Source organism: Nannospalax galili, unplaced genomic scaffold, assembly GCF_000622305.1.
Source record: "Nannospalax galili isolate Female #2095 unplaced genomic scaffold, S.galili_v1.0 scaffold667, whole genome shotgun sequence".
NCBI classification, from domain to species: domain Eukaryota; kingdom Metazoa; phylum Chordata; class Mammalia; order Rodentia; family Spalacidae; genus Nannospalax; species Nannospalax galili.
Window position 1 is genome coordinate 1,185,692 of NW_008358387.1, and position 25,304 is coordinate 1,210,995.

At 40.8% G+C, this 25,304-nt stretch overlaps 1 protein-coding gene across 2 annotated transcripts in view; it reads right to left on the bottom strand.

Annotated features, from left to right (window-relative positions):
* Rnf145 (ring finger protein 145) overlaps nt 1-25,304 on the bottom strand; it is a 47,108-nt gene that overhangs the window by 7,142 nt on the left and 14,662 nt on the right. Inside the window, exons 4-8 of one of the 2 annotated variants that reach the window (XM_029557927.1) lie at nt 16,939-17,030; nt 9,451-9,686; nt 6,658-6,833; nt 3,724-3,864; nt 706-888 (exon numbers count right to left, since the gene is read on the bottom strand). In XM_029557927.1, coding sequence (XP_029413787.1) covers nt 706-888; nt 3,724-3,864; nt 6,658-6,833; nt 9,451-9,686; nt 16,939-17,030 — 828 coding nt within the window. Of the gene's footprint in view, nt 1-705; nt 889-3,723; nt 3,865-6,653; nt 6,834-9,450; nt 9,687-16,938; nt 17,031-25,304 lie in introns of those variants that run through there. The other variant, XM_029557928.1, reaches the window with a different exon arrangement.

Here is a 25,304-nt window from a genome sequence, read left to right on the forward strand (position 1 = left end):
TTCCAGAAGAGGTTAAGAATCCTCATCAAACCCTCAGTGGGTGGCAGTCCTCTGTGCTCTCTCCTTTCTAGCATTATATGGAATAAAGTAACATCATTATCATCTGATATATTTACTGGAGCTAAGTAAGTGCTTATTCTTTTGAAACTAGACACATAAAAACACTCTCTGAAGAGTGGACTTAGGATTTAATAGCTTCTGATATAACTTCTAACTATAGAAATTTTGAAGAGAAAACTGACTCAGAAAGTCAAACATGGGCTGGAGGGACGGCTCAGTGGGTAAAGCGTTTGCCCAGAAGTAGGAGGACCACATTTCAGATCCCCAGCATCCACACAGAAAGCATGAGCACATCACGTGCTCTGCAAGTGGAGGGGGATCAATCAATGAGCTCCAGGTTCAGTGGGAGACTTTGCTTCGGAAAATTAAGTGGAAAGTGATGGAGGACAACTGACACCAATCTTTGGCCCCTGTACGCACACATGCACACACACGTCATGCACATGTGCACGAACACTGTACACTCACACATACAAAGCCAAGCACTTCACACACATTAAAAAAAAAAAACAGCTTGCTGAATTTACCCCCTGTGAATATCAACTTTCCATTCATTTTTCATCTTTAAGCATTCCCTGCTCCCTAGATGATATGTGAAAAGAGTATTGTATGAATTAAGACAAAGCGTATCAGGCTGCTCCCTACTTATCTCTAGATGCTCCCAGGGCCAAAACGATGGGATCTGCAATCTCTAACATGGACTGCAGGATGGAGGCGACGACAATGAAGAGGATGATGCTGAGCAGGAACGCACGGTGGACCACCTGCAGCTCTATGAGCCCGGTCTGTACCGCCAGGATCAGCAGAGTTACTCCTTCTGTCATCCCCCTGAGAAGTAGATGTGTGCCCAAGTAAGCAAATGCTCCAAACATCATTTAAGTCCAACAAGACAATCCAAAGGCTTCCACTGCTGATACATAGTTTTTGAATCTATTCTGACAATTCAGGCTAAAATCTTATCTATATGCAGAAAATCTGCATGGCCCATCACATCAGCATGATGGTATTTGTCATATGTATCCTTACCTGGTCAAAAGCATGTTAGCCTACAATGAGAGGAAACAGAAACCTTCTAAGATACAGATAAACACACACATTCTAACCAGACTGGTGACCAGATCCTTCTGCTATTCAAAGACATACACTGGATTATACTGATTCACAGTATCAGCTATATCCTGACTTGTGTGTATGTGTGTGTGAGCTACATCCTGACTTGTGTGTGTGTGTGTGTGCGCACGCGCACGCCTAGAGAGGTGACTTAGTAGGAAAGGTGCTTGTGGCAAAGTCTGACAACCCAAGTTCAATCCCCAGAATCCACAGAGTAGGAGAGAACTAGCTCTTGCTCGCTGTCCTCTGACCTTCACACCTGCACCATGGTGCATGTGAACACAAATAAATAAATGCAAAAAATTTTGTCTAGAAAGATAAAATATATTCTGTGTTCAAGATCTTGGAGAAGAAAATACTGTCAAAAAAGATTAAGAATCAGTAGATACAAAAGAAAAAGACAATCCTTATGAAATTACATTTTCATATGGAAAAATATAACATATACCAAAGTCACAAGACTTTATGTTCTATAGGCTTAATTTATATTTATATATTTTTAAAAAACCTCTCACAAATGAAAAATGATAGGCAGCATTTTAAAGACTACACCTTAGCAAATATTTCAAAGCATGATGACACCACTCTGAGAAAAAATGCACGAGAAAGTCAGAGCACCAGTGTTGAGAATATATGTACAATTTATCTTCATGAAGATAAATTGCTAACACATCTACAATGGCCATACCCTTCAACTCAATAATCCTACTGGTAATAACTTACTTTATAGATGGTCTACTGTGTGTATGTGTGTGTGTCTAGGAATAGTGAAATATATTCTCTAACACCATGGGAAGCATCCAGCACAATCCAGGCTCTGAAAGATTGCAGGGCAAACAACCTGGTGTCTTCAACAAATAACATCCAGCAGGGAAATACAGAACAGAGACAGTATGGACAGAACACCAACCAACTGCAACGTGGCTCTCATTTGGAGCTTTGGTTGAGCAAGATGCTTAAAAGAAAAGTCAACAGGGGAATTTCAACACCTGGGTGTGATACCAAGGAACTTTTCTATTGACTGTTCAAATGTAGTTATGTCTTTGTCAAAACATTTATAGACCAAAATGCTCAGATGTAAAATGATTCTGGATCTGAGATTTTTTTCTAAAGAATTCCAGCCAGGGAACTGTTGAGTTAGGACAGATAGAGGGGAGCTGATGGGGCAGGGATGAAATCAGATTGCAAATAGGTAGCAGGTACTATAATCTCCATTTAGTGGTTTAATGTGCAAAGATACTCCCAGCCACTCTATTTTCTCACAGCAAAAAATGTACTCAATATTAGAAAATACTGTCTTTATGTTCTCTGTTTACATGAAAAAAAAAAAAAAACAAAACCCTAAGAACTCTCTCTAAAACACTAAATGGAAAGGTAAGCTGCAGGAAGAGTGCTGAACAGTATTTATATAACATGAAAACCAATCTCCTTCCTCCCCTCCCTCTCTCTGTATAGTTTTTTCAAAAGTGTACATAACCACTTAGAACAGCTCTCTTAGGGGAAAGGAACGGCCTGCAGAGAGACAGGGAGACGTCACTTTTCACCCTGTAAAGAACAGGGATTTTGCAAGCTTAACATGAATCCTTCTTCCTGTTCCCTTAAGCTTTTCTGTTTGCTTGCTTGTTTTTAATTTTGAACTTGTTGGCAGTAAGATTAAGGACTATAAGCAATAAATATTAAAAGACCCTAATGTGGGCTATATAAAGGATTTTAGGAAGGGGTTATACAAACTGTATAAATGAAATCATTAGATTCTTGTAAGAAGAAAAATAGAAACCACAATACATTCTACAAACACACTTTTCAGTACCTGATTTTAATGATTTTACAAGAAAAAACTACTCTACATTCTCAGTTAGGCATCCTTTAAAACTTCAGTAAGTTGTACTCAATTATGCTCACACACACAAACAACTTGGAAGATATCAAACAGAAATCAAATTTTAACAGGTCCACACTTAAGCTTGTTCAAATGGGAAAAGGCAAACTTTCAAAATTCTCAAAAGGTGCTAGAGATGGCTCAGTGTTTGGGAGCACTGGCTGCTCTTCCAGAGGACCCGGGATCTGTTTCCAGCAACCACATGGAGGCTAACAACCATTTGTAACTCCAGTTCCAGGAAATACGATGCCCTCTCCTGGTCTCAGTAAGCACCAGGTACACATGTGGTATGCTTGCATACATATGAGCAAAACATACACATAAAAATAAATAAAATCTTTTAAAAAATTCTCAAAGAAATTAGAAAAGTATCCAATATTTATCATAATAAGCATACATAATATACCAGCCTGAACTCACTATGTAGACCAGGCTGGCTTTGAACTCATAGAGACCAATCTGCCTCTGCCTCTCCGAGAGCTGGGATCAAAGGCATGTGTGTACCACCACACCCTGCAAAATACATCTTTTTACATTGGAATTTAGCTTTTTTTTTTTTAATAGTACTTTAAGTCCAATATTGCAAGTACTCGAGAAAAACTCCTAAAAATTTCATTTCCTCTAAAATCCATCATGACTACATACGGGATTTAAATTACAAGTGCACACCGTACCTGTTCATGGCAGGATCGTTCATGAAGGCGCGATATCCCTGCAGGTAAAACTTGCAGAGTGTGAGGACACCCAAGGCGACAAAAGAAACCGTGAAGACCAGGCCCAGAAGAGAGTACGGAGTGCTGCAGCACTCAGCAATGCTGGAAAAGAAACGGGAAGGGCAACATGCAAATTCTGCACTTGGAACAAGAAAGTTAAATCTGTAAATTACCTCTACGTTTCATGAGTTCTTCATTAAATACTCTCAAAACTAAAATCTGTGGTGGTATCAGCCAATCATTCCATAAATAACTTAAAACATCTTACTGTCATTGTAAATGATGTCTTCTATCTCTTTACCAAATATCCAACATGTAGCAACACGGCTAAAGCAAGGTCTTAGCAGGATGTGGTGCTGCGCACATTCAACGCCAGGCAGAGGCAGGTGAATGGATCTCTGTGAGTTCCAGGCCAGCCAGGGCTACATAGTGAGACTCTTGTCTCAAAAACAAACAGAAAGCAAATAAAATAAAGCAAGGTCTAAATTTCTGAGGGATTTGACACTTTCCTCATAGAAAGCAACATGGAATATAAGGTTTAAGCAAATTATCTATAATTTTATAATAGGAAAGTCACAGCTGAAAAATGCTAATTTCACTTCATTCTTACTGTAAAAAGCTAAAAGTCTTACTGAAGGGTCGGTCATTCTATTCTTAACCTTGCATCCACATTTACAAAATTCTTTTGCACCCAAACTGTATGATTCAGTTACATATGCAAGGGAACATATTCTCTTTCTCACGTCAAAAAAGAATATGGTGTTATTTTCTCATAAGAAAGCATGCTAAGAGTTTAAAAAGTTTCAATCTATCTTTGGAGAAGTGAAAAAATTTGAGAAATGTGTGGAACACCCCGCCCCCCTGAACATTCTTCAGTGGGAAACATTTATATTGAGGTTTTTGGGTTTTTTTTTTCCCCTGACTGAAAAAAAAAAAAAAAAAAAAAAAACCAAAAAATTGCTGGGCAAGGTAGAGGCTCAGAGGCTCACATCTCAGCACCTAGGAAGTAAATGGAGGCGGATTAGGTATCAGAGATTAGCCTTGGCCTCATACTGAATTCAAGGCCAGCCTGATCTACAAGAGGCCAGGTCTCAAGACAACAAAAACAACAAAGCTATCATTTTGTTTTTCAGGTGTTTCTGAACGCTTTCTGGTTGGCCTGTATAGTCCAGGCATTCTAATAAATTCCCAGTCTTCTTTATATACAAATTGTTGTTTGACAAGGAAATGTTTAAATACAACCAGACACACAAAAGCATCAAGAAGGCCAGAGATCAACTCTAACAAGAATAAAAAAATCAACAGGGTAGATTTTCAATGAAAAACCAAATCAAAACATTTTCATTTCAAGAAAGGCTGATCTAATTGGGCTATATCTAGAAAAATAATACAGAACAAAATTATTTTGGCAAGGTATCTAAAAACTCAGTATTATTTTCTTACTTTGTTAAGTTCAAACTTATTCACAGATTATGACTTGTAAAGCCCATTAAAACCATTATATGGTACCTAATTTGACTGTACGTGGCAATGGGTAAAAATGTGGCTTAGCTGGGCCTGGCAGTACAGCAGCTGTAATCCCAGTTACTCAGGAGGCTGAGGCAGGAGGATCACAAGTTCAAGGCTTGCCTGAACTATAGAGTGAATTCAAGGCCAGTCTCCTGGGCAACTTAGTAAAACCTTGTCACAAAATTAAAAGACCAAAAAAAGAAACAAAACAACCTCAAACCTAGGGCTGGAAAGAAGGCTTAGTGGGTAAGAGCACTTGCTGCACAAGCATGAGGACCTGAATTCAGATCCCAGCACCCACATAAAAAGCTGGGTATGGCTATGTATACATATAATGTTGCACTGTGGGGAAGGCAGGCAGGATCACTGGGTTTGCTGACTGTCAGCCCAGCTCCAGGTCCAGTCAAAGACTCTGTCTCAAGGAAATGAGGCAAAGAATGATGGAGAAGGGCCCCCAACATCCTCCTCTGGCCTCAACATGTGTACCCCCAAACATGCACACATACATGCCACCCTCCCCCCTAAATATTGAAAGCCAAGTATTTGAATTCTTTGGGACTAAGCACAAAAGCACTATGATACATCCCATTTTAACAATTATTTGACAATCTCAAAAACTGAAGCCAAATATTAGTTCAAGTATATAGAAGAGTCAGTGGTGCTGAACTGAGACTGGGCTTGAGCAACAGCTGTGCTTCCTGTCACAGCATCACCCGTGACAAGTTCCTCCTCGAGTCTCCTCACTATAAAATGGGAAATGGTAATAAAGGTCCCTATCTCTTAAGGTTGCTGGAAAGACTAAACGTGAGGGAAAATGTTTAATAGCATGACATAAATTACTCAACATAACAACTACTTTAATCACATTTTTCTCTTATTGACCTAATTATTTAACTAATACTTTTACAGGTTGCTATACACCTTCCTACAAATCATTTGCTGTACTCTGGTCCTCAGGGCAGTCAAACATATACCACCACGCTTCAAATGTCTCCACACTGCCAGGCCTGGGCACCCACTGAATGAAAAGCCTATCTCATTAAATATGAGGTTGTATAACACAAATGCTAAAAATCACCTGCACTGGGGGCTGGAGAGATGGCTTAGTGGTGAAGTGCACTGGCTGTTCTTTCAGAGGACCAGGTTCAGCTAGCTCCCAGCACCCACATGGCAGCCAACGCCTACCCTTAACTCCAGTTCCAGGGGATTCGATGCCCTCTTGTGACTTCTTCGGGCGTTGCACAACACATATGCAACCAATACACTCATGCACATAAAATAAAGTTCAAAAAAATTATATACATAAAGTGATCTGCACAGCTTACTCTTCTTACATCAAAGTTTTCTCTTCCAAAGGCCTGACTACCACAGGCTCTTGTGAATTACCTTGTCAGAAAGAGGAAGAGAAGCCTCTCTCGTGATGCAGGCTGATCCCGGGTACTGAAGTAGGAATAAATCTGAAGAGCAAACAAGACAAGCCAGAAGACCATGAACAGCACAGGGACGACCAGCTGGTTCCACAGGGACATTCCCAAGGCGAGAAGACCGTACACCTCCACGACCTGAGGGGAGAGAGTATATCTTCATCACTTTCAAACACCTATTAAACTTGGGTCTAACCTTAAGAACTTAAAAGTAAAAACTAGCTCTTCCTTTCCTGCAAGAATTTCACCAAATTCCTTTAAAGTTAGTTACACAGTAAACAGTATGCTTTCTTTTAAATGTACTCAATTTTATACTCTACTAACACGTGACATACATGCATATGCTGGCAAGAGAAAACTGCCCCAATGGTTTAGAGGGAAGATCAAAATAAACATCAGATTCAGTGCAGAACTACCTCTCAGTAGGGACTTGAAAAAACTTGGCTTACATTCATGTTGAATCTCTAAGATAATCAGAGCAAGTCTGAGAACCACACTGATTAAGGGAGGCGGGAAAAACAGAAGTGGAAGACTGGGAACCGCTCAGAGGTTACTCATGAAGCCACAGATGACAAGAGTACTTAATCACTGTCGAAGTTTGCAGCAGGGCAGAGATAATTAGCAGGTCTTTTCCCCCAGACGATCAATTCCCCTTGCTCCTCCTATGCATCCATCAAGCACCAGTTCATAATTTATCTGCTTTGCCAAATGCATTGACACCTTTAAAAAAAGCATACTAACCTCTCACAACTCATTCCAAAAGCCCTCTGGTTTATAAAACAATCTCTCATAAAGCAATTAACAAGAATAATTCCTGAAATCTAGTCGATCTGAGATCACAGATGTAACCAATTTTCTTGAATTCCTAAGTGAAGGACCAGACCCAAGTCTGCAGGGTTCTAGCAGGCAGCCAACAAATCTCTAACCCAGCAGCCACATGAATTTCAGTGTGATGCCTGGGCATTTCAGTAAGCTATAAAGAGCTTTAAAATGAAAACATTCATTTGTAATTATTCTTAAAAAAAAATTCATCTTTTTATGAATGAATCTTTTATTGTATGTATGTGAGTCTATTTGAGTTTATGTGTACCATGTGTGTGCAGGAGCCCATTGATGCCAGAAGAGGGTATTGGATCCCCTGGAGCTGGAGTTATAGGCAGTTGTGAGCTGCCATATGAGTGCTAGGAACTGAACCAGGTTCTCTGTAAGCAAAGTAAGCTCTTTTAACCACTAGCCCTATATCTGAGATTACTCTAAGCCTAAGCTTTGCATCAGTAAAGCAAATGCTCTTTCTATAACCTAGTCAAAATTCATTTCTATTTTTCCCAATTAGAAAAACTTTCTTGGAAATTGCTTAATTAGCTGTAAAATTACCACGAGAATCAAACTGGCTAAGAAAAGTGACAGGATGGTGCCTCGTTTCTAAACAACAGCCCACTTAAAAATCACACACTTTCCATTTCTTGCTTAGGTAATTCTCCTTATCATAAATGTTACAACCTGTAACTTATTTTCAACCATCTCACCTGATGATACCTGAATCTTATAGCAACCACAACACTGAGACATGGAGTCTTTGTCTTATGGACACTAAATATCCAATACTAAGAAAGGCTTACTAAATGGCTGTTGTTTACCATAAAGCAGCAATGAGCCATATGATGAAATCCAAAGAAAAAATACAGATGGTACATTAAAGCCGGCATTCTTATCCTGAACACAACCACAAACCTCCCCATGTAACACTGGACACTGAGTATGAGGAAATCTCTGTTCTTCAAAGATTACTTCTGGGAGACTACCAAAGTTAATTCACTGTGTTTGAAGAAATCAGGTAGATTCAGGCCAAGGCCAAGAGCTTAGGGAGATGTTCCTCAAAACTCTGCTCCCAGGGCACAAAAAACACCTCTCCAAGTGGCGCTGATTTGGTCAACCCAAGAGCCTCCTAACCCTTAAGGTCACATACAGAGTCAGGAGGTAGAACGGCCAGATCAACACTCTTCCCTAACCAATGTGAGGTTTCAGCTCTATTTTTACAATGGAACTTATCACTTGGATCAAACAGAAACATTTATCCCCCAAATGTCTACCGTTCGTATCTGGGAATAACCTGACTTAAAGCAAAGGCTTGAAAAGGGAGAAAAACTATCACAAGCAGGTTCTGTTCTCAAGCAAAGCACTTGGATTTGTAAGTGAAATCCATCACAACACAACACAAACCCATTTCACTTTTGAGTCTGAATAAATTAGGTAAACAAAGGAAAGGAACTGAAATACAGTAGGAATATAATCAGGAGAAATACAGCAAGATGCGCCCTCCAGTTATCTGATTCTTTGGTTTTTGTCTTCAGGACAATAGGTAAGACTTAATGAACATCATCTGCCTGGCACTGAGCTCACTTGAATCTCACAACAACCCTTTGAGGAAAGCACGCTGTTATTATTAGCTCCATTTTAGAGACAGTGAAGAGAGGTGATTATGCCAGGTTCCTGTAGATGGTAAACAGCAGCCTCGGGATATGAACCCAAATACTGTGCAGCTGGAGAATCACTTCGCTTTTCTCCATCCCCCCAAGAAAAACCAGTTGAAAACAGGTGTTGCTTTGATGTTCGGGTTGTCGCCTGAGCCTTCACCGGCTAAGCCATCCCTCTAGCCCAGGTGCTTTGAAACCATGAAGAAGAATGTGGCCATAGCCACGACTGAAGATGAACTAGAGCCTTAATGAGGACGTCCATGTGTGCCCATCACTCTTACCTGAACCAATTCCCTGTATGCAGACTTTGCAAGGTTATATGGTACTAAAAGATTAGATCCAAGAAAATAGAGAACTTCCAATCCAGTAAAAATCATAGCGAATTTGTTGATAATAACAATGGTCTCCAGAGGGACGAGGCAGAGCCGTGCCAGCAGAGGAAGCATGTGTGCAGAGAAGAGCCAAATCTGCTTCGTCTTCATGACGCAGGAGCACAGGGTGCATACCACCAACTGACCTGAAATGGGAAGTCGAGGGCACTTAATGCTCCTAATCCATAAAACAAAGCCCAATGCCGCCAAGGATGAGAATACATGATGGCAAGATGATTCAGCATATAAAGGTGCTTGCAGCCAAGCCAGGAGACCTGAGATCCATCCCCAGGACCCTCAGCTCCCACAGCAAGTTGCTCTCTGTTGGACAACTTTCTTTTTTGGTCTTTTTGTGACAGGTTCTCCCTATGGCCTCAGCTGGCCTGGAACTTGGTATGTAGACCAGGCTGGCCTTGATGTCACGGAGCTCCACCTGCCTCTGACTCCCGAATGCAGGGATTAAAGGCGTGCACCACCATGCCTGGCTGTTGGACAATATCTTAACCCCATGTGAATACAATTACGTATTTGTACAGTCTGCAAATCTGGAATACTCATTCCCTAAAGCTCATCTGAAAACAGAAACTGGATAAAATTCTACTGTTCTTGATCACACTTGTAATCAAATTTTTGGCTCAGTTTGGTGGCACATACCTTCAATCCAAGCACTCTGGAGGCAGAGGCAGGTGGAGCGCTGTGACACTGAGGCCAGCCTGGTCTACATGGTGAGTTCCAAGGCAGCTGAAGCAACAGGAGAGACCCTGTCTCAAAAAATAAATAAATAACATGCGGGCATGGTGGCGCACACCTTTAGTCCCAGCACTCGGGAGGCAGAGGCAGGCGGATTTCTGTGAATTCAAGGCCAGCCTGGTCTACACAGTGAGTTCCAGAACAGCTGGGCTACAGGGAGACCGTCTCAAAAAGACCCCCCCTCCAAAAAAAAAACCAAAAAAAAAAAAAAACCCAAAGGGCCTACACCTCAACAGTATCGCAATAGTTCAGTTGCTTTTGTTCATACAAAGATCCTTTTCCAAAAGTATTCAATGCTTAACTATTCCGAACTGTTAAGAGTATAAGAAAATCCAAGAGAAAAGTTCCTTGCCTAATATCACACTGCAACAAGGTATTTGTTTTGAGGATTTTTAACCTTTCATTAAACCACGTAAACCTCCCCAAATATCCCAATTATGAAATCTAGTATATAAAAGTTTACATAGTTCTTTTTCCTCAGAGGACTGAGGATTACATACAATCATGGTAGACTGTTGGGAACTCTTCAATCTCCTCCATTCACATCCACAGGCAGCACTTTCACTGAACCCAGGTCCTCTGCAAGAGCAGCCAGAATGTGCGTACTCTTCAGCCAAGCCATCTCTCTAGCCCGATTAGATACTAATACTGTACACAGAGATGACAGTGTACACACTTAGAATTGTTTTCCACTTAATACAACTTTAAGTCTCTCTCTAAATAATATACAGCTATCTTTACTAGTTGTATGGTACATTTGGCCTTTGCCCAATATTGCATCATTATAAAATATTTTGCATGAATAAGCTTATACATTTATGAAATACTTGAGCAGGCTTATGACTGGGCACGTTTCCTAATATTTTCTTAGGCTAAATCCTAAAATTGGATCAGAATTTTTTTTTTTTTTTTGAGACAATCTTGCTCTTTCACCCAGGTTGACCTCAAGGTCAGCATCCTCCAGTCTCAGTTTTCCAAGCAGTCCTGGGATTACAGGTGTACACCACCAAGTCTGGTGGAAGAAACATTTTTAAAAACTTTGACATACACCATCAGTATTTTAGAAATAAGCTACCTTGTACAGAGGATGCTTATGAAGATGCTTATTTTTCTTATTGACTTTCTACCATTTTTTTTGGTCTTTTTGAGACAGGGTCTCCCTGTAGTCACTATGGAGACCAGGCTGGCCTTGAACTCACGGAGATCTGCCTGCCTCTACCTCATGAGTGCTGGGATTAAAGGCATGTGCCACCATGTCTGGCTTAAGAGGATCAAGTCAAGTCTTTAAAAAGTTAAACAGGTGTTTAAAACACAAAGCCGCACTTCTAAGGATCCCAAGGCGGCACTGTTCTCAGTAGTCAAGGAAGGAATCCTTTCCCAGGAGGCTGACCAGTCAGGTAAAAAGATCTACCAACACTGATACCTTGGGCTAGCCCCTAAAAACAGCAAGTCCTGCTTGCTGTCTTCTGTAGAACATACCTGCTGGGAAGTTCTAAACAGAGCGCTCACTTACTAACTTCCTTTAACACAAATAGGTTAGTCAAGGCCCCTGGGACATGTAAGTAAAACAGTTTCATCGGTCTCAGATGTAACCTAGACATAAGAATATTTATCTTTTTAAAAAATATATATCCAAGTGATTCCAATGCTAGCTTGAAAAAAAACGCTGCTCTACCATGAATGACAATGACCAAAACGAACAGAAAAAGATTGCAGAGGAAATGGAGTGAATATAAGCAGCAAAAGAAAAGCCAGGCAAGGAAGTGCATGCCTTTTATCCCAGTACTTGGGAGACAGAGCCAGTTCCAAGCCAGGCAGAGTGACATAGTGAGACACTGTCTCAAAAAACAAAAACAAAAATACAGTAACAAAACAAAGTCTCAAAATACTTAGTCCTTCAAAAAGATAAATGATGTATCCAAGAAACAAAATTTTTTAAGATATGAAAAACAGGGGCTGAAGAGAAGGCTCAACGGTTAGGAGCACTGGCTGCTCTTGCAGAAGACCCAGGTTCGAATCCCAGCACCACACTGCGGCTAACAACCATCTGTAATGCCAGTTCCAGGGAATCAGAGACCCTCTTCTGTCCTCTGTGGGTATTGCATGACACAGGTGCACTTACATACATGCAGGCAATACACTCATACACATAAAATAAAAAAATATGAAAAATAGAGATGGCTCAGCACTTAAGAACACTAGTTGTTCTACTGCCTGCCTACATGCAGGCAATATACGAATACACATAAAGTAAAAATAATAAATAAAATTTTTTTTTTGTCTTTTTGAGACAGGGTCTCCCTGTAGCCCCAGCTGTCCTGGAACTCACTATGCAGACCAGGCTGGCCTTGAACTCACAGAGATCCACCTGCCTCTGCCTTCCGAGTGCTGGGATTAAAGGCGCGCGCCACCACACCTGGCTATAAATAAAATATTTTAAAAAAAGAAAAAAAGAGAACAAAAATTAAAAATGCAAACCCTCAAAAGTAGACAGGAGAGGTGGCGAATGTTACAAAGTACAACCAAAACACTGCCAGCACATCAACAACAAGGAAGATGGGAGACATGAGAGGGAGAGAAAAGCTGGCAAGAGACAAATCCAACAGTGCGAAAACCAGGGCCTGAGATGGCGCTCCAAACCTAATTATCAGGATTTCCAGGAGGTAGAGAAAACAGCAGGGAAGAAAGGACCATGGACAGAGGTCTCTGGGGACCTACAGGGAGTATGGGTGGGGTGATGCAGGGGGAAGCTCATTTTCGTCATAAAATTAAAGCAGTCTTGATGGTAAGAGTTAAGTGTACTTCTTCGATTAAAAAATTCAGAATCAGAAAGTGAAAGCTGGTGGGGAGTTGGAGGAAATGCTTAAAGACCAGCGATGATGAGAAATTTGCATTCTGGCAGATTTTTCTTTACTGTGCTCAGAGCCCTGATCCCCAAACTTCCCCTTTAGACTGACGTAAACTTCCCCCAGCTCTGAAACTCCCCTAAATTCAGGCCAGGCCAGCACCAGCAGGTCGAGCTTGGCATCACAGAGGCTTCCCTTATCTTTCAGAGACCATGACTCAGACACGTTCTCTGAGAGGACTATTCATCCTGTTTTAGCAGAGCAGGAAGGAGTCATAGTGTTACTGGACTCTCACCTGCAGCTCCAAAGAGTAAGTCTGTTCAGTGATCTGCACATTCCAACTGTGATTACACTGCTGATTCACAACTTACTCCTGATTTCAGGACTTTACCATTAGAATAGCTCTAGGAAGTTTGCATATTCAAATGGATTTGCTTTTTTTAAAAGCATATAATTCCTGCTTGTCTGTGTGTGTTCCTTTTCTTTTATGGGGTGCTGGGGATGGAACACAGGGTCCTGACCATATGAGTTAAGTGTCCTACCACAAGCTGTATCTCCAACTCAAAAGCTCATTCATTGCAGACAAGTAGAAATTACTTTAAAATCAACGTGAGAGCCAGTGTGGTGGCACAGATTTGTAATCCTAGCACTTAAGAGGCAGAGGCGGGTGAATCTCTGTGAGTTTCAGGCCAGAGTGGTTTACATAATGAGACCCTGTCTCAAAAAATAAAGGGGGTTGGAGAGATAGTTCAGTGGTAAGAGCACTGGCTGCTCTTGCAAAGGACCAGAGGACCCAGGTTCAGTTCCCAGTACCCACATGACAGCAAACAACCATCTCTAACTCCAGTTCCAGGGGATCCCATGCCCTCATCTGCCTCTGCAGGCACTGCCCACACACGGCACACTTAAATACATGCAGACGAAACACTCATACACATAAAATAAAAATAATTAAGATTAAAAGAAATATTTCATAGTCATTATTTTACTAACTATATTTTAATTCAGCCACCGATAGGAAGAATATAACCAGACCAGCCTGAAGTAGAGTGAGACTCTGTCTCAATAAAAAAACAAGCAAGTTGGGCTGGAGAGATGTCTCAGTGGTTAAGCGTGCATACTGCCCTTCTGGAGGACCTGAATTTGATTCCCACCTCCCACAGTAGCCTGTGACTCCAGTTTGAGGAGAATCCCATACCTCTAGCTCTTACCAGAACTTGCATTCATATGAACACCCCCTCCACACAATTAAAAATAAATCTTTTAAAAAAATAATAATTGAGCTACCAACCATCTGTAACTCCAGTTCCAGGGGAATACAACACCTTCTTCTGACCTCTGTGGGCACTGCATGACTGGGGTGCACTTACACACACATGTAGGCAGTACACTTATACACACATAATAAAAATATTTTTTAAAAAAATAATAAAATAAAAATAAAAAAACTAATTAACTTGGCCGGGCATGGTGTCATACACCTTTAATCTCAGCACTTGGGAGGCAGAGGCAGGTGAATCTGTGAATTCAAGGCCAGCCTGGTCTACATAATGAGTTCCAGGGCAGCTGGGGCTACAGGGAGACCCTGTCAAAAAGATAAAAAAAAAAAAAATTGACTCAAATCTTTAAACACACACATACAAGCAAATGAAATGAAGGCAAGGAAGAGGAGGAGGAGGAAATGAGGAGACAGCAGCAGAGAGGGGGCCTCTCCGCCTTGGTTAAGACAGACCAAAACCCTGCAACTGGAAGAGGGGAAGGAGAGCTGTGCTGGCTTCTCCCTCTTCTCTGACTGAGCTGGGCTGGAGAAGGGACATAGGTAAATTTCTGTTTGGCTGAACTCATAATGCTATGGTGCTTGAGATAATAAGACCGATCTTTCTCTCAGGCTTAACAAGTTTCTGAGAATCTCAAATTCAGCTCCTGTAGGGGTCTCCTCCTCTTCAGGGCCCTTTTGAACAAGGCCTAAGAAAAACCCCATACAGGTTTTTGGGACCCTTCTCCAGCCTCAGGAGACCCATCCTTTGCCTCCACAGTTCAGAAAATGTAGAACAACCTTGAAAGGAATTTTCACTCCACACACACACACAAAAATCCAACCATTTTTTTTTTAAATCACATTTGAATGGTAACAGGGGCCACAAGTGTAATTTGAAATTTTCTAGTAGCCTCTTAAGCAAGTAAAAAAAAAAAAAATCAAGTAACAGTATACTTATATAACCACTTATTTCCCCAAATATCATCACATATATATTCAATGTATACTAAAAAAATCAAGAAGGGTCGTTTTATACCCTTTTTTGTACTAGGTGAAAACTGAGCGTATGTCCTACGCCAATGGAACATTTAATGTGGAGGAGCCACATTTCGCGTGCTCAGCTTCAGATTCTCGATCAGTCCTCAGAAACACGACTCTTCCCATGGTCCACCACCGAATCCTCCACATGCAAAGGGCTGAGGCGGTATTTCGGAAAGCAGAGCTCACTCCGAGGAAATTTTCCTTCAATCTCCTTTTGAAGTCCTTCAGAGGGTTAGTTCAAGACCCACAGAACACATCCTTCTCTCTCACTTCCTCTGCTGGCTCTCTGGCACAGTGGGGTCGGGGAGCTCACTTTAGACATTGTTTTCAGGCCCTAGCCAACACCTATTTTTAACATATGCTATGTGAAGCCCTCAATCAAATCTCAAGGTCTTGACAGTTTTGACAATTTATTTTTGACAATAACTTTCAACAACAGTAAGTAAACTGAGACATCAGCACAGTAACTAAATTTTGACATCATCACAATAAGTAAATTGAGACATCGAATTCACTTTAACCTTTCAAAGTAATCATTAGCTGTTTAAGATTTATTCGTCCCCAGTACCTAAAAACCCTTTAAGAACCACAAGCTTCTATGAACTATTTCTGATATGATTATAAATAATAATAATAAAAAAAAAAAAACCAACACGTGGAGGAATTAAACAACTAAGAAAATACAACACAGGGGCTGGTAAGATATGGCATCTGCTGCCAAATGTGATGACCTGAGTTTGAGTCCCAGGACCCACATGGCAGAAGGAGAAAAGCAACTCCCACAAGTTGTCCTCTGACACCGTGGCCTGAGGGTAGACACACACACACACACACACACACACACACACACACACACACGCACACACACACAGAGTTTTAAAAAAAAAGAAAATATATATGGGTTAGGGATGTAGCTGTAGAGATGTAGCCTAGCATGCACAAAGCCCTGAGTTCAATCCCCAGCACCGCCTAAAACTCCAACACCACATGAAACACTAGCACTCAGGATGTGGAAAGCAGTAAGGTCAGGAAGTTCCAGGTCAGCCCTGGGCTATCTGATAAGTCAAACCTAGTCTGGGCCATAGGAGTCACTGCCTCAGAATAAAGAAAGGATGTCATTACCAATGACGATTACTGCAGGGTGAGGTAGCGTATGCCTGTGAACAATGACAATTACTGCAGGGTGTGGTAGCATATGCCTGTGAAGACCTGAATCAGGAAGGATCAGGAGTTTGAGACCAGCCAGAGTTACACAGCAGGAACCTGGGTTACAGAGCAAAACCCACCCCCTCTCAAACAAGCAAAACAAAACAAATAAACAGCAACAACAAACCCTAACTGCAAACAAACAAAACCAAACAACAATAAAGCACTGGCTTTATCTAGACAGTCAATTAATCATGTTGAGGTTTTCTTTTTTAAGTGACTATGAGTCAATTTTGTTCTATGATGGTAAGACACATTGGTTCCTAACCTATATTTTAACTCTTTAACAATACATACCTATTAAGGCTGTGGTAAAGCGATTCATGGAGAGAGGTTCTAAATACATTGGTCCCTCATAGGCAGACTCCAGTTCACTCCTGACATAGTCCCTGAAGAAGAAAAAAGGAGAAGGTACTGAATGAGAGCGAGACAGAGAAAGACATGGCTCAATCTCAGGCTTCCCATAAGCTTAAGACATTAACTTCTCTTTCTACTTTGAAGGAAAAGCTTAGCTATAAAGAACTGCACACAGACAACATTTACCTCATCCTTCACGAAATGGAAACACAGTTATTGGAAGCTGAATTTTACTCTGTCAAAGCTGTATTCTGTATGATTTTCTTTCTTCCCAGAACCTTATTCAGCATTTGATCCAGCTGAGACAACAGCTCTCAAAGGTACTAAGAACAGAAATTACCTAATGATAGTGCAGTAAACTCCTCTCCTGGCTGGCTCTCACTACCTCTGTCTTATTTTCTCTAAAGCCTGTCCCCAATTACATGCCAGTAATTATATATAAAAGCAAAAACTACTTAGAAAACTGGCTCATAGCAGGACAAACCTATGCTTTTCAAACCTACAGAGAATCTATGATGAGACCTGTTGTATCTAAGAAAAATACCAATGAAGAGAAAGGCGTAACGTCTACATTTTTTTAAGATTAAAAAAATTATATATATATATATGTTATGTATGTGGGGAGAGGGGGAGGTTCGCATGAGTGAAATGCTCACTGAGGCCAGAAAGGTATCAGATCCCCAGGAGCTGGAGGTACAGGTGGTTATGAACCACCCTACATGGGTACTGAGAACAAACACAGGTCCTCTGCAAAAGCAGTATGCACTCTTAACAGCTGAGCAATCTCTCCAACCCCAATACCAACATTTTTAAACAAATATTAGATCATATTAAATAGTCCTTTCCAAATGTAATCCATTTAACATGTGACAGATAGTAAGCATCAAACAGTAATGAAAGAGCCTTTTAGACTCAGAGAACAGGTGAGGAGGCCCAAAGGGGAGAGGCTGAATTATCAGCAAGCCAGTGCAATTGCTAGAAGACAGCTGCCCTGTTTTGGTATTAAAGGAGGAAATTGTGTGTGAAAATAATTTTTCCCCATTTTCCTAAACTTGGAATGCTTTATTCAATGTACTTTAAAATAATTTCAATGCTTCAAATATTTCTGAACAAATTCAAATTCTGTATTTACTTTTTCCATGAAAGTACTTAAGCAATCAAGTCGAATTCCTTCAGCATAACACAAGCAACCAGGAGTGAATGTTATGTAATCAAACAACACAGTACTGACAAAACCTCAAAATTTGAAACTAAAATATTTGTTTTTAAAGAGTAGCAACAGTTTAGGGGATGATTAAAAACAGCAGTGACTGACTGCACTCCACAGGTGACCGAACAATTCTTTATCACCTCTTCTAACTCATGATAAAGTCACATTGCACTGAAAGAAAAAGTCAGAATCTCAAGAAGAAAGATTTCAGTTATCACTTGTCAACCAGGAGCAATTTGTCCCAGAGGACATTTTGCCATGTTGGTTGTCACAACTGGGGAGGTGGGGAGGGGTTCAAACACCTGTTAGATCAAGGCTACAAATTAGACAATGTAAAGGATAGTTCCCCCAAACCAAAGATGGCCTGGTCTGTCCCTCAGGCAGTGGTAGAGCAACCCTGTTTTCTTTCTTTCTTTTTTTTTTTGAGTGTAACTACTCAAAAAAATATACCTATGAACTGAGACAAAACTTCTTTAAAATGGGTGCTACAGCAAGCATTTTTAAAAGATTAACATTTACAATTATAGTAAAAGTTTCATAATGCTAAATGTCTTTAACATTTAATTTTAATGCTAACTTAAGTTTTTACAATTTACAAAATGGCAATGTTTTACCTCAAAAAAAAAAAAAAAGAAAAGAAAAAACTCAGGGTATGAGGGTGCTCTGTAGCCCAGGCTGGCTTGGAACTTGAAATCCTCTTAAATGCTGGGCAAATGTGCATGTGCCAGCATATTTTATTTATTTATTTTAAAGTTCTAGTGCTTCTTTCCCTCCTCTTCTTTTTTGATGTGTTTGAGAGACTCACTATGTAACTCAGACTAGTCTAGAATCTGTAATCCTCTTATCCCACCCTCACCCTCTGAAGTGCTCAGATTACACAAGTGTCATTCTTGGTGTTCTTAAAGTGAAATGGACCCATGAAAGGGCGTTGAGCAGCCCTGTTTTCATATAAAAAGGCACAAATGTGATCTTTACAAATACATAAATTTCTGATCTTCTGATTACTATTTTATACAGTTCTAAGACAAGAAGATAAACAATATGCACATAAATATCTTTAATACAAAGTCTTTGAAATGCTACGAAAGCATCAAACTGCTACCTAAAAGAGAAACCACTCTGAGTCCTAGCTGCCTAGACTGTTGAAGCCCAAATAAGGGCTGTGGTCACAGCACAACCCTCTCCCGCAGGCCCAGTTTAAACAGAGAACAGGGAAAACCCATAAAGACAGAAAGCAGATTAACAGCTGCCGGAGGGGGTAGGGTGGTCAGGGGAGTGAATCAGGTGGGGATACAAATGTACTGCCCATAGTGGTTAGTTTTAAATGTCGCCTTGTCTCAACCTAGAATCACCTGAGAGGTGAGGAGTCTCAATGGAGGAATTGTCTAGGTTGGCCTGTAGGCCTGCGGGGGACGGGGGCTGTTTTGATGGGTAACGGAGGTGGAAAGAGCCACCTTGAATGTGAGCCCAGTCACTTCACAGGCTGGGCCCTGGACTGCGTAAGAGTGAAGGAAGTGAGTTCACAGCATGAGCAAACAAGCAAGGATCTCTGCTCTTGACAGTGGCTGTGATGCTTTAAATTCCTGCCTTGACTTCCCCACAACAAGGGACTATAACCTGGAATTGCGAGCCAGACAAACCAAACCCTTTTCCTCCCCTGTGTAGCTTTTGGTCAGGATATTTTATCACTGCAACAGAAATGAAACTGGGACAGTGTCTAGTGATTACTGCATCTTAAATGGGGGGTGATGAAAATGCTTTAGAATTAAAGGCAATGGCTACACAGATGCACTATGCCATTTTTTAAATGGTTGATTTTGTGTCATGTGAATTTGGTATCAAACAGAAAAGCCCCATCAACACAAGGGGCTTACAGAGTCTCAGTACCAGGAGCTCTTATGGTGGTAAAGAAGGGGGAAGGAAGACAGAAGGGGCAGGGAAGAGAGAAGGGCAAAGAGAGAAAAGTGAGAACGGGGAGCCGGAAGGGGTGGCTCAGTGGGTAATGCACCTGCCATTCAAGCCTGAAGAAAGGACTTCACATAAACGCCAGTCAGGCAGGGCAGTCACCTGTAACCCCTAACAGAGGGTGGGGGGACAAGCTGCTAGCTAGAATAGCCTTAACTGGTGAACTCTGGGTTCAGTCAGAGACACTGCTTCAATAAATAGAAGCAGAAAGACACACAATGTCAACTTCCAGCTTCAATGTGCATGAATACACAAGTACATATGCACTCACGCCCACTAATGTGCACCCACACACATGTGAATAGACACATGCTCATACCACATACATATATACCCCAAAAGTAAGTGTAGGAAAAAACATTTATTGAGAAAATTGCAATAAAGTTTGGGGGGAGAAAAAAGGAAGAAAAAGAGGGGCTGGAGAGATGCTCAGCGGTTAAGAGCCCTGGCCGCTCTTGCAGAGGACCTGGGTTCTATTCAGCACCCACATGGCTGCTCACAACCATCTGTTAACTCTAGTTCCAGGGGAATCCTACATCCTCTTCTGACCACCCCAAGCATTGCACAACACACACATGCAGGCAATACACTCATACGCATAAAATAAAAATAACAAAAATTTTTTAACTTAAAAAAAAAAGAAAAAGAGGAAAGGAGAAGGGAAGAAAAAGGAAAATGAAGGATCAAGGCAGGAACCACCCCAAACTCACAAGTCACTTTAGGTCAAAATTTTGTCCATGGTAAAAGCCAAGAAGCATTTGAAAATGGGCTGAGCGGCTCACGAGAACACTACAAACACACAAAGCTAGTCAGAAGCAAGAATTCCCGCCACACCACCTGTAACTGAAGAAAACCTGTCCTTGGACTGCTCTCCTTATGCCGTTTGTGGAATGCTGACAAGGAACCTGGGCACTAGTAAACCACTCAAAATGTGCTCAAGCCTCCCATGAAAGCCACCACCTCCCATAACTGGACAGGTTTGCAGGGGAGAAGGCATGTGGAAGATGTATGAGAAGCCCTCAGGGCATCTTGCAATTAACAAAATTCTTGCTATAAAACAATATACAAGTTATTAAAACAAAAGAGGAACAACAAAAAAATTAACAAAGCCAGGGAGCCCACCACTCCTCAAGTGACTAAAGGCCTTTATGTAAGAGTCTCTTAAGCAGTTGGGCGTGGTCCCAGACATGTAGCACGATCTGTACATGCTGGCCACTTTCAGAGGACGCCAATTCCAAGGAAACCTAAGCTACACACACACAAGACAAGGTTTAAGGAGCCCTCCAAGTTCTCTCTTGCAAAATGAACAAATAAAAATATCTCAGACACTCACTGTTCAAGTACCTGAATTCAAGCACAAGTACACATGTACAGACACACCCACATGTACACACATGTACATCCACATGTATGTACACACACACACACACACACACACCCTCAGCACTGTGACAGCGACTGAATGGTTCACCTACCCAGGCATTATCTAAACTGTTTTGACACTATGCTTTTCTCCCCAGTTCCTTTATGGCCTCTTGGAGATATGTTTATTAGTGCTTAGATTTAAATACATCCAAAAGGAAAAACAAACGTCATACACGGATCATTTTGTTCCTATCAAAACTTAAAACTTCATAAACAACAAAATTCGGTTTATTAATTCCTTTACAACAGTTCTCAACTAAGTCGAGTTTGGGTCCCTAGGAGGCACGAGGTAATGTCTTGGGACACTTTTTGGTTGTTAACAACTGCTAGGGAAGGGTGCTACTGGCACTGAATGGGCAGAGATCCAGGGGAATCTCCACAACAAGAACTAGGTCTAAATGGTACTATTCCCAGGACACAGACACCCCAATCTACGTCTGAACTGTATGCAGAGGTTTTCAGAATTGGGGAGCTATTTCTATTTTACATATAAACTTTGGGAACGTTTTATATTTGAAAGCACACCTACACACACACCAAGCCAGAATAAAAACAGCTACCATGTTCGTCTCTGGAAAAACCCTTCTAGTGGGTGCCTGTGATGGATAGCTTTAGTGTCAACTTGACACACCTGGGTTGAGGGAGCCTCAGTTGGGGAATTGCCTCTATTGGACTGGCCTGTGGCCATGTCTGAAGGGCATCTTCTTGATGAGTGATGTGGGAGGGCCCAGCCCACTGTGGATGGTGCCACCCCTGGGCAGGTGGGCCTGTGTTGCATAAGAAAGCAGGCTGAGCAGGGGCCAAGGGAGCAAGCCTGTAAGCAGCGTTCCTCCATGGCCTGTGCTCCAGCTCCTGCCTCCAGGTTCCTGCCCTGAGTTCCTACCTTGGGCTCCCTGATGAACTGCGACCTGGGAGTTATAAGACAAATAAACCCTTTCCTCCCCAAGTTGGTACTGGTCAGAGTGTTTTGTCACAGCAATGAAGAAACAAACCATGACAGTGCCTAATTAAGGTTACAGATTAATCGACATGTTAGTTCATAGACCTAACAATAAACCAAGAACAAAGACTACCAGAGTTTAACATTTTTTTAAAAAAACACATAATTATGGATGTGACTCATGACCACAACTCCACAGGAATGGTCATGTGGGTGAAGGAAGTTTCTCCTCAGTTCTGGATAGTCTCCATTTTAAAGTAGGATTCTGACTGGAAAATACACTGCTCACATCATTCAGAAGGAAAAGCAGTGTTCAGTAATTTCAAAAAAATCAACAAAGATGACATTTGTCAAATTCTAACCAAGTTCAATTAGAAAACCAATATTAAATATTTTTAATCCCCCCAGGGCCGATGAGATGACTAAGTAAAGGCTCTTGCCACCAAGTCCACCAACCTGAGTTCCATCATCGGAACCCACCTGGAGGAAGACTACTAACGCCCAAAAGTTGTTCTCTGACCTCTACATGTTTGTTGTAGCATGTGCATGCACACACATACACACACACACACGCACACAAAATAAATGTAAAAAAAGTAATATTTTTATTACACTGAATGAGGCCATGGATTTTTAAATACTTAATGCTGCTGTGCTGCAAGCTGTATCGATAGTCAAATTCCAAACAACTTTTTATTCATTTGCAGATAATCATCTGTATAATATAAATAAGGAAAAACAGGAACCCAGCATCCTGTTTATCAACTTTTCACTTTAAAAAATTAATATTTGGACTGGAGAGATGGCTCAGAGCTCAGTTAAGAGCACTGGCTAATCTTGCAAAAGACCTGGTTTGGTTCCCAACACCCACATAACAGGTAACTCCAGTTCCAGGGGATCCAACACCCTCTTCTCGCTTCCATGGGTATTGAATGTTTAGGTACACTTACATACATACAGACAAAACATGCATATATATATATATATAAGTAACATTTAAAAATTAATATTGATAAATGGCTTCTACAGCAAGTTTCAGAAATACCAATTTAATTATTGTATTACCCAAATATAAAACTCCCTAGGGGCACACTACACTGTGTCTTACATAGTACTGAAGGGGCTAAAACAACTCAAAAACAGATGTCTGGTAAGGAAGCTGCATCAAGAATATATAAGGTATTTCCACAACTCAGGAATCAAAAGTCAACCCAATTAAATAACTGGCAAAGGATCTGACTAAACATTTTGCCAGATAAGATTTTGAAATGGTAAATGAAAAGATGATCAACATCACCAGCCAAGAGAGAAATGAAAAGCAAAAGAACAGAAAATGTCTCTTCACATGGTGATAGCTCCATTATAAAAGATAAAGTGCTGTCAGGGATATGGGGAGACTGGAACTCACACCCTGCTGGGAGAAACCCAAGACTGCAGTGTTGTCAGGGATATGGGGAGACTGGAACTCACACCCTGCTGGGAGAAACCCAAGACTGCAGTCACCTGACAGAGCAGCCAGGCAATTCTCAAAAGTTAAACTAGAGACTGTATGATCCAGCAATCCTACTCCAAGGCATACACCCAAGAAAACAAACACAAATCCACACCAAAGCCTGCTCTATCATACTACTATTTATAATAGCCAAAAAGTAGAAATAACCTAAATATCCATAAATTGATAGATAATGGATTAAAAAACTGAAGTGCATGTATACAATGCAACTGGACAGAAAAGGACATAAAATACTGGGGCCATAGCTCACTGGTAGGGGATATGTTCAGCAAGGTCTTAAATTCAATCCTCATCACCACCAAGAGAGGGGAAGAAAGAGGGAGGGAGGGAGGGAGGGAGGGAGAGATCCCCAGAATTATGAGTCAGTGATTATATTTGTTCTTTCTAAATTTTACTGTCTTTGGCTTTCTGTGATAATCACACAAAATGGACTAGAACATAAATTTAAACAATAATACCAGAAACAGCACATCTAGTAGAAATTTTGGAAAAAAAATTGAAAATTTCTGACAGTAGAACATGAAGGTCAAAAGGCAGAAAATAAGGTGTTGAGGGGGAGGGAGAAAACCAACCCGAGAGTCACAATATGCAAATAATGTAGTGTCAGGAAAAGAAAAATGGAGGAAAGAGGAGCAGGAGGGGAAGAAAGTAATAAAATCTGGGAGTGGTGGGGCATGCCTTTAATCCCAGCACTCAGGAGGCAGGCAGATCTCTGTGAGTTCAAGGCCAGCCTTGAAAAAATAAACTATAAAAACAAACCAATCAAAAGGAACAACATATAGATGAATAAGATTGTTTGGGATGTTCTATATGAAATACACACACAAAAAAATCAACAAATAAAAAATGAGTTATTTGAGGAAGAAGCATAAAATTTTGCTTCTTGTTAATTAGCAGAGGTGAAAAACATTACCATTGAAATCTACCTGATGACTTTATACCCATACTCAGGTGCCAAGGATCTGTGACTAGTAATAATCAGATACATAGAGATTAGAGACGCATATGCAAACATCTGTTGGTAGCATTAAAAATTAGTTTTTCTGTATGGAACTATATTTTAAAATGAAATGGAGATCTTTTTTAAAGGTTAAAACCTCATTCAATTTTATGTCTCACAGGGTTTATACTGAGTTCAATATTGTATATCTGTATTAATTCAACTGTGAACCTAGAAACTTGCACCCACTTGTGAAAGAGATGTACTCTTGCAATGAAATGCTTCTTCTAATCATGTGGTTATTAAATAAATA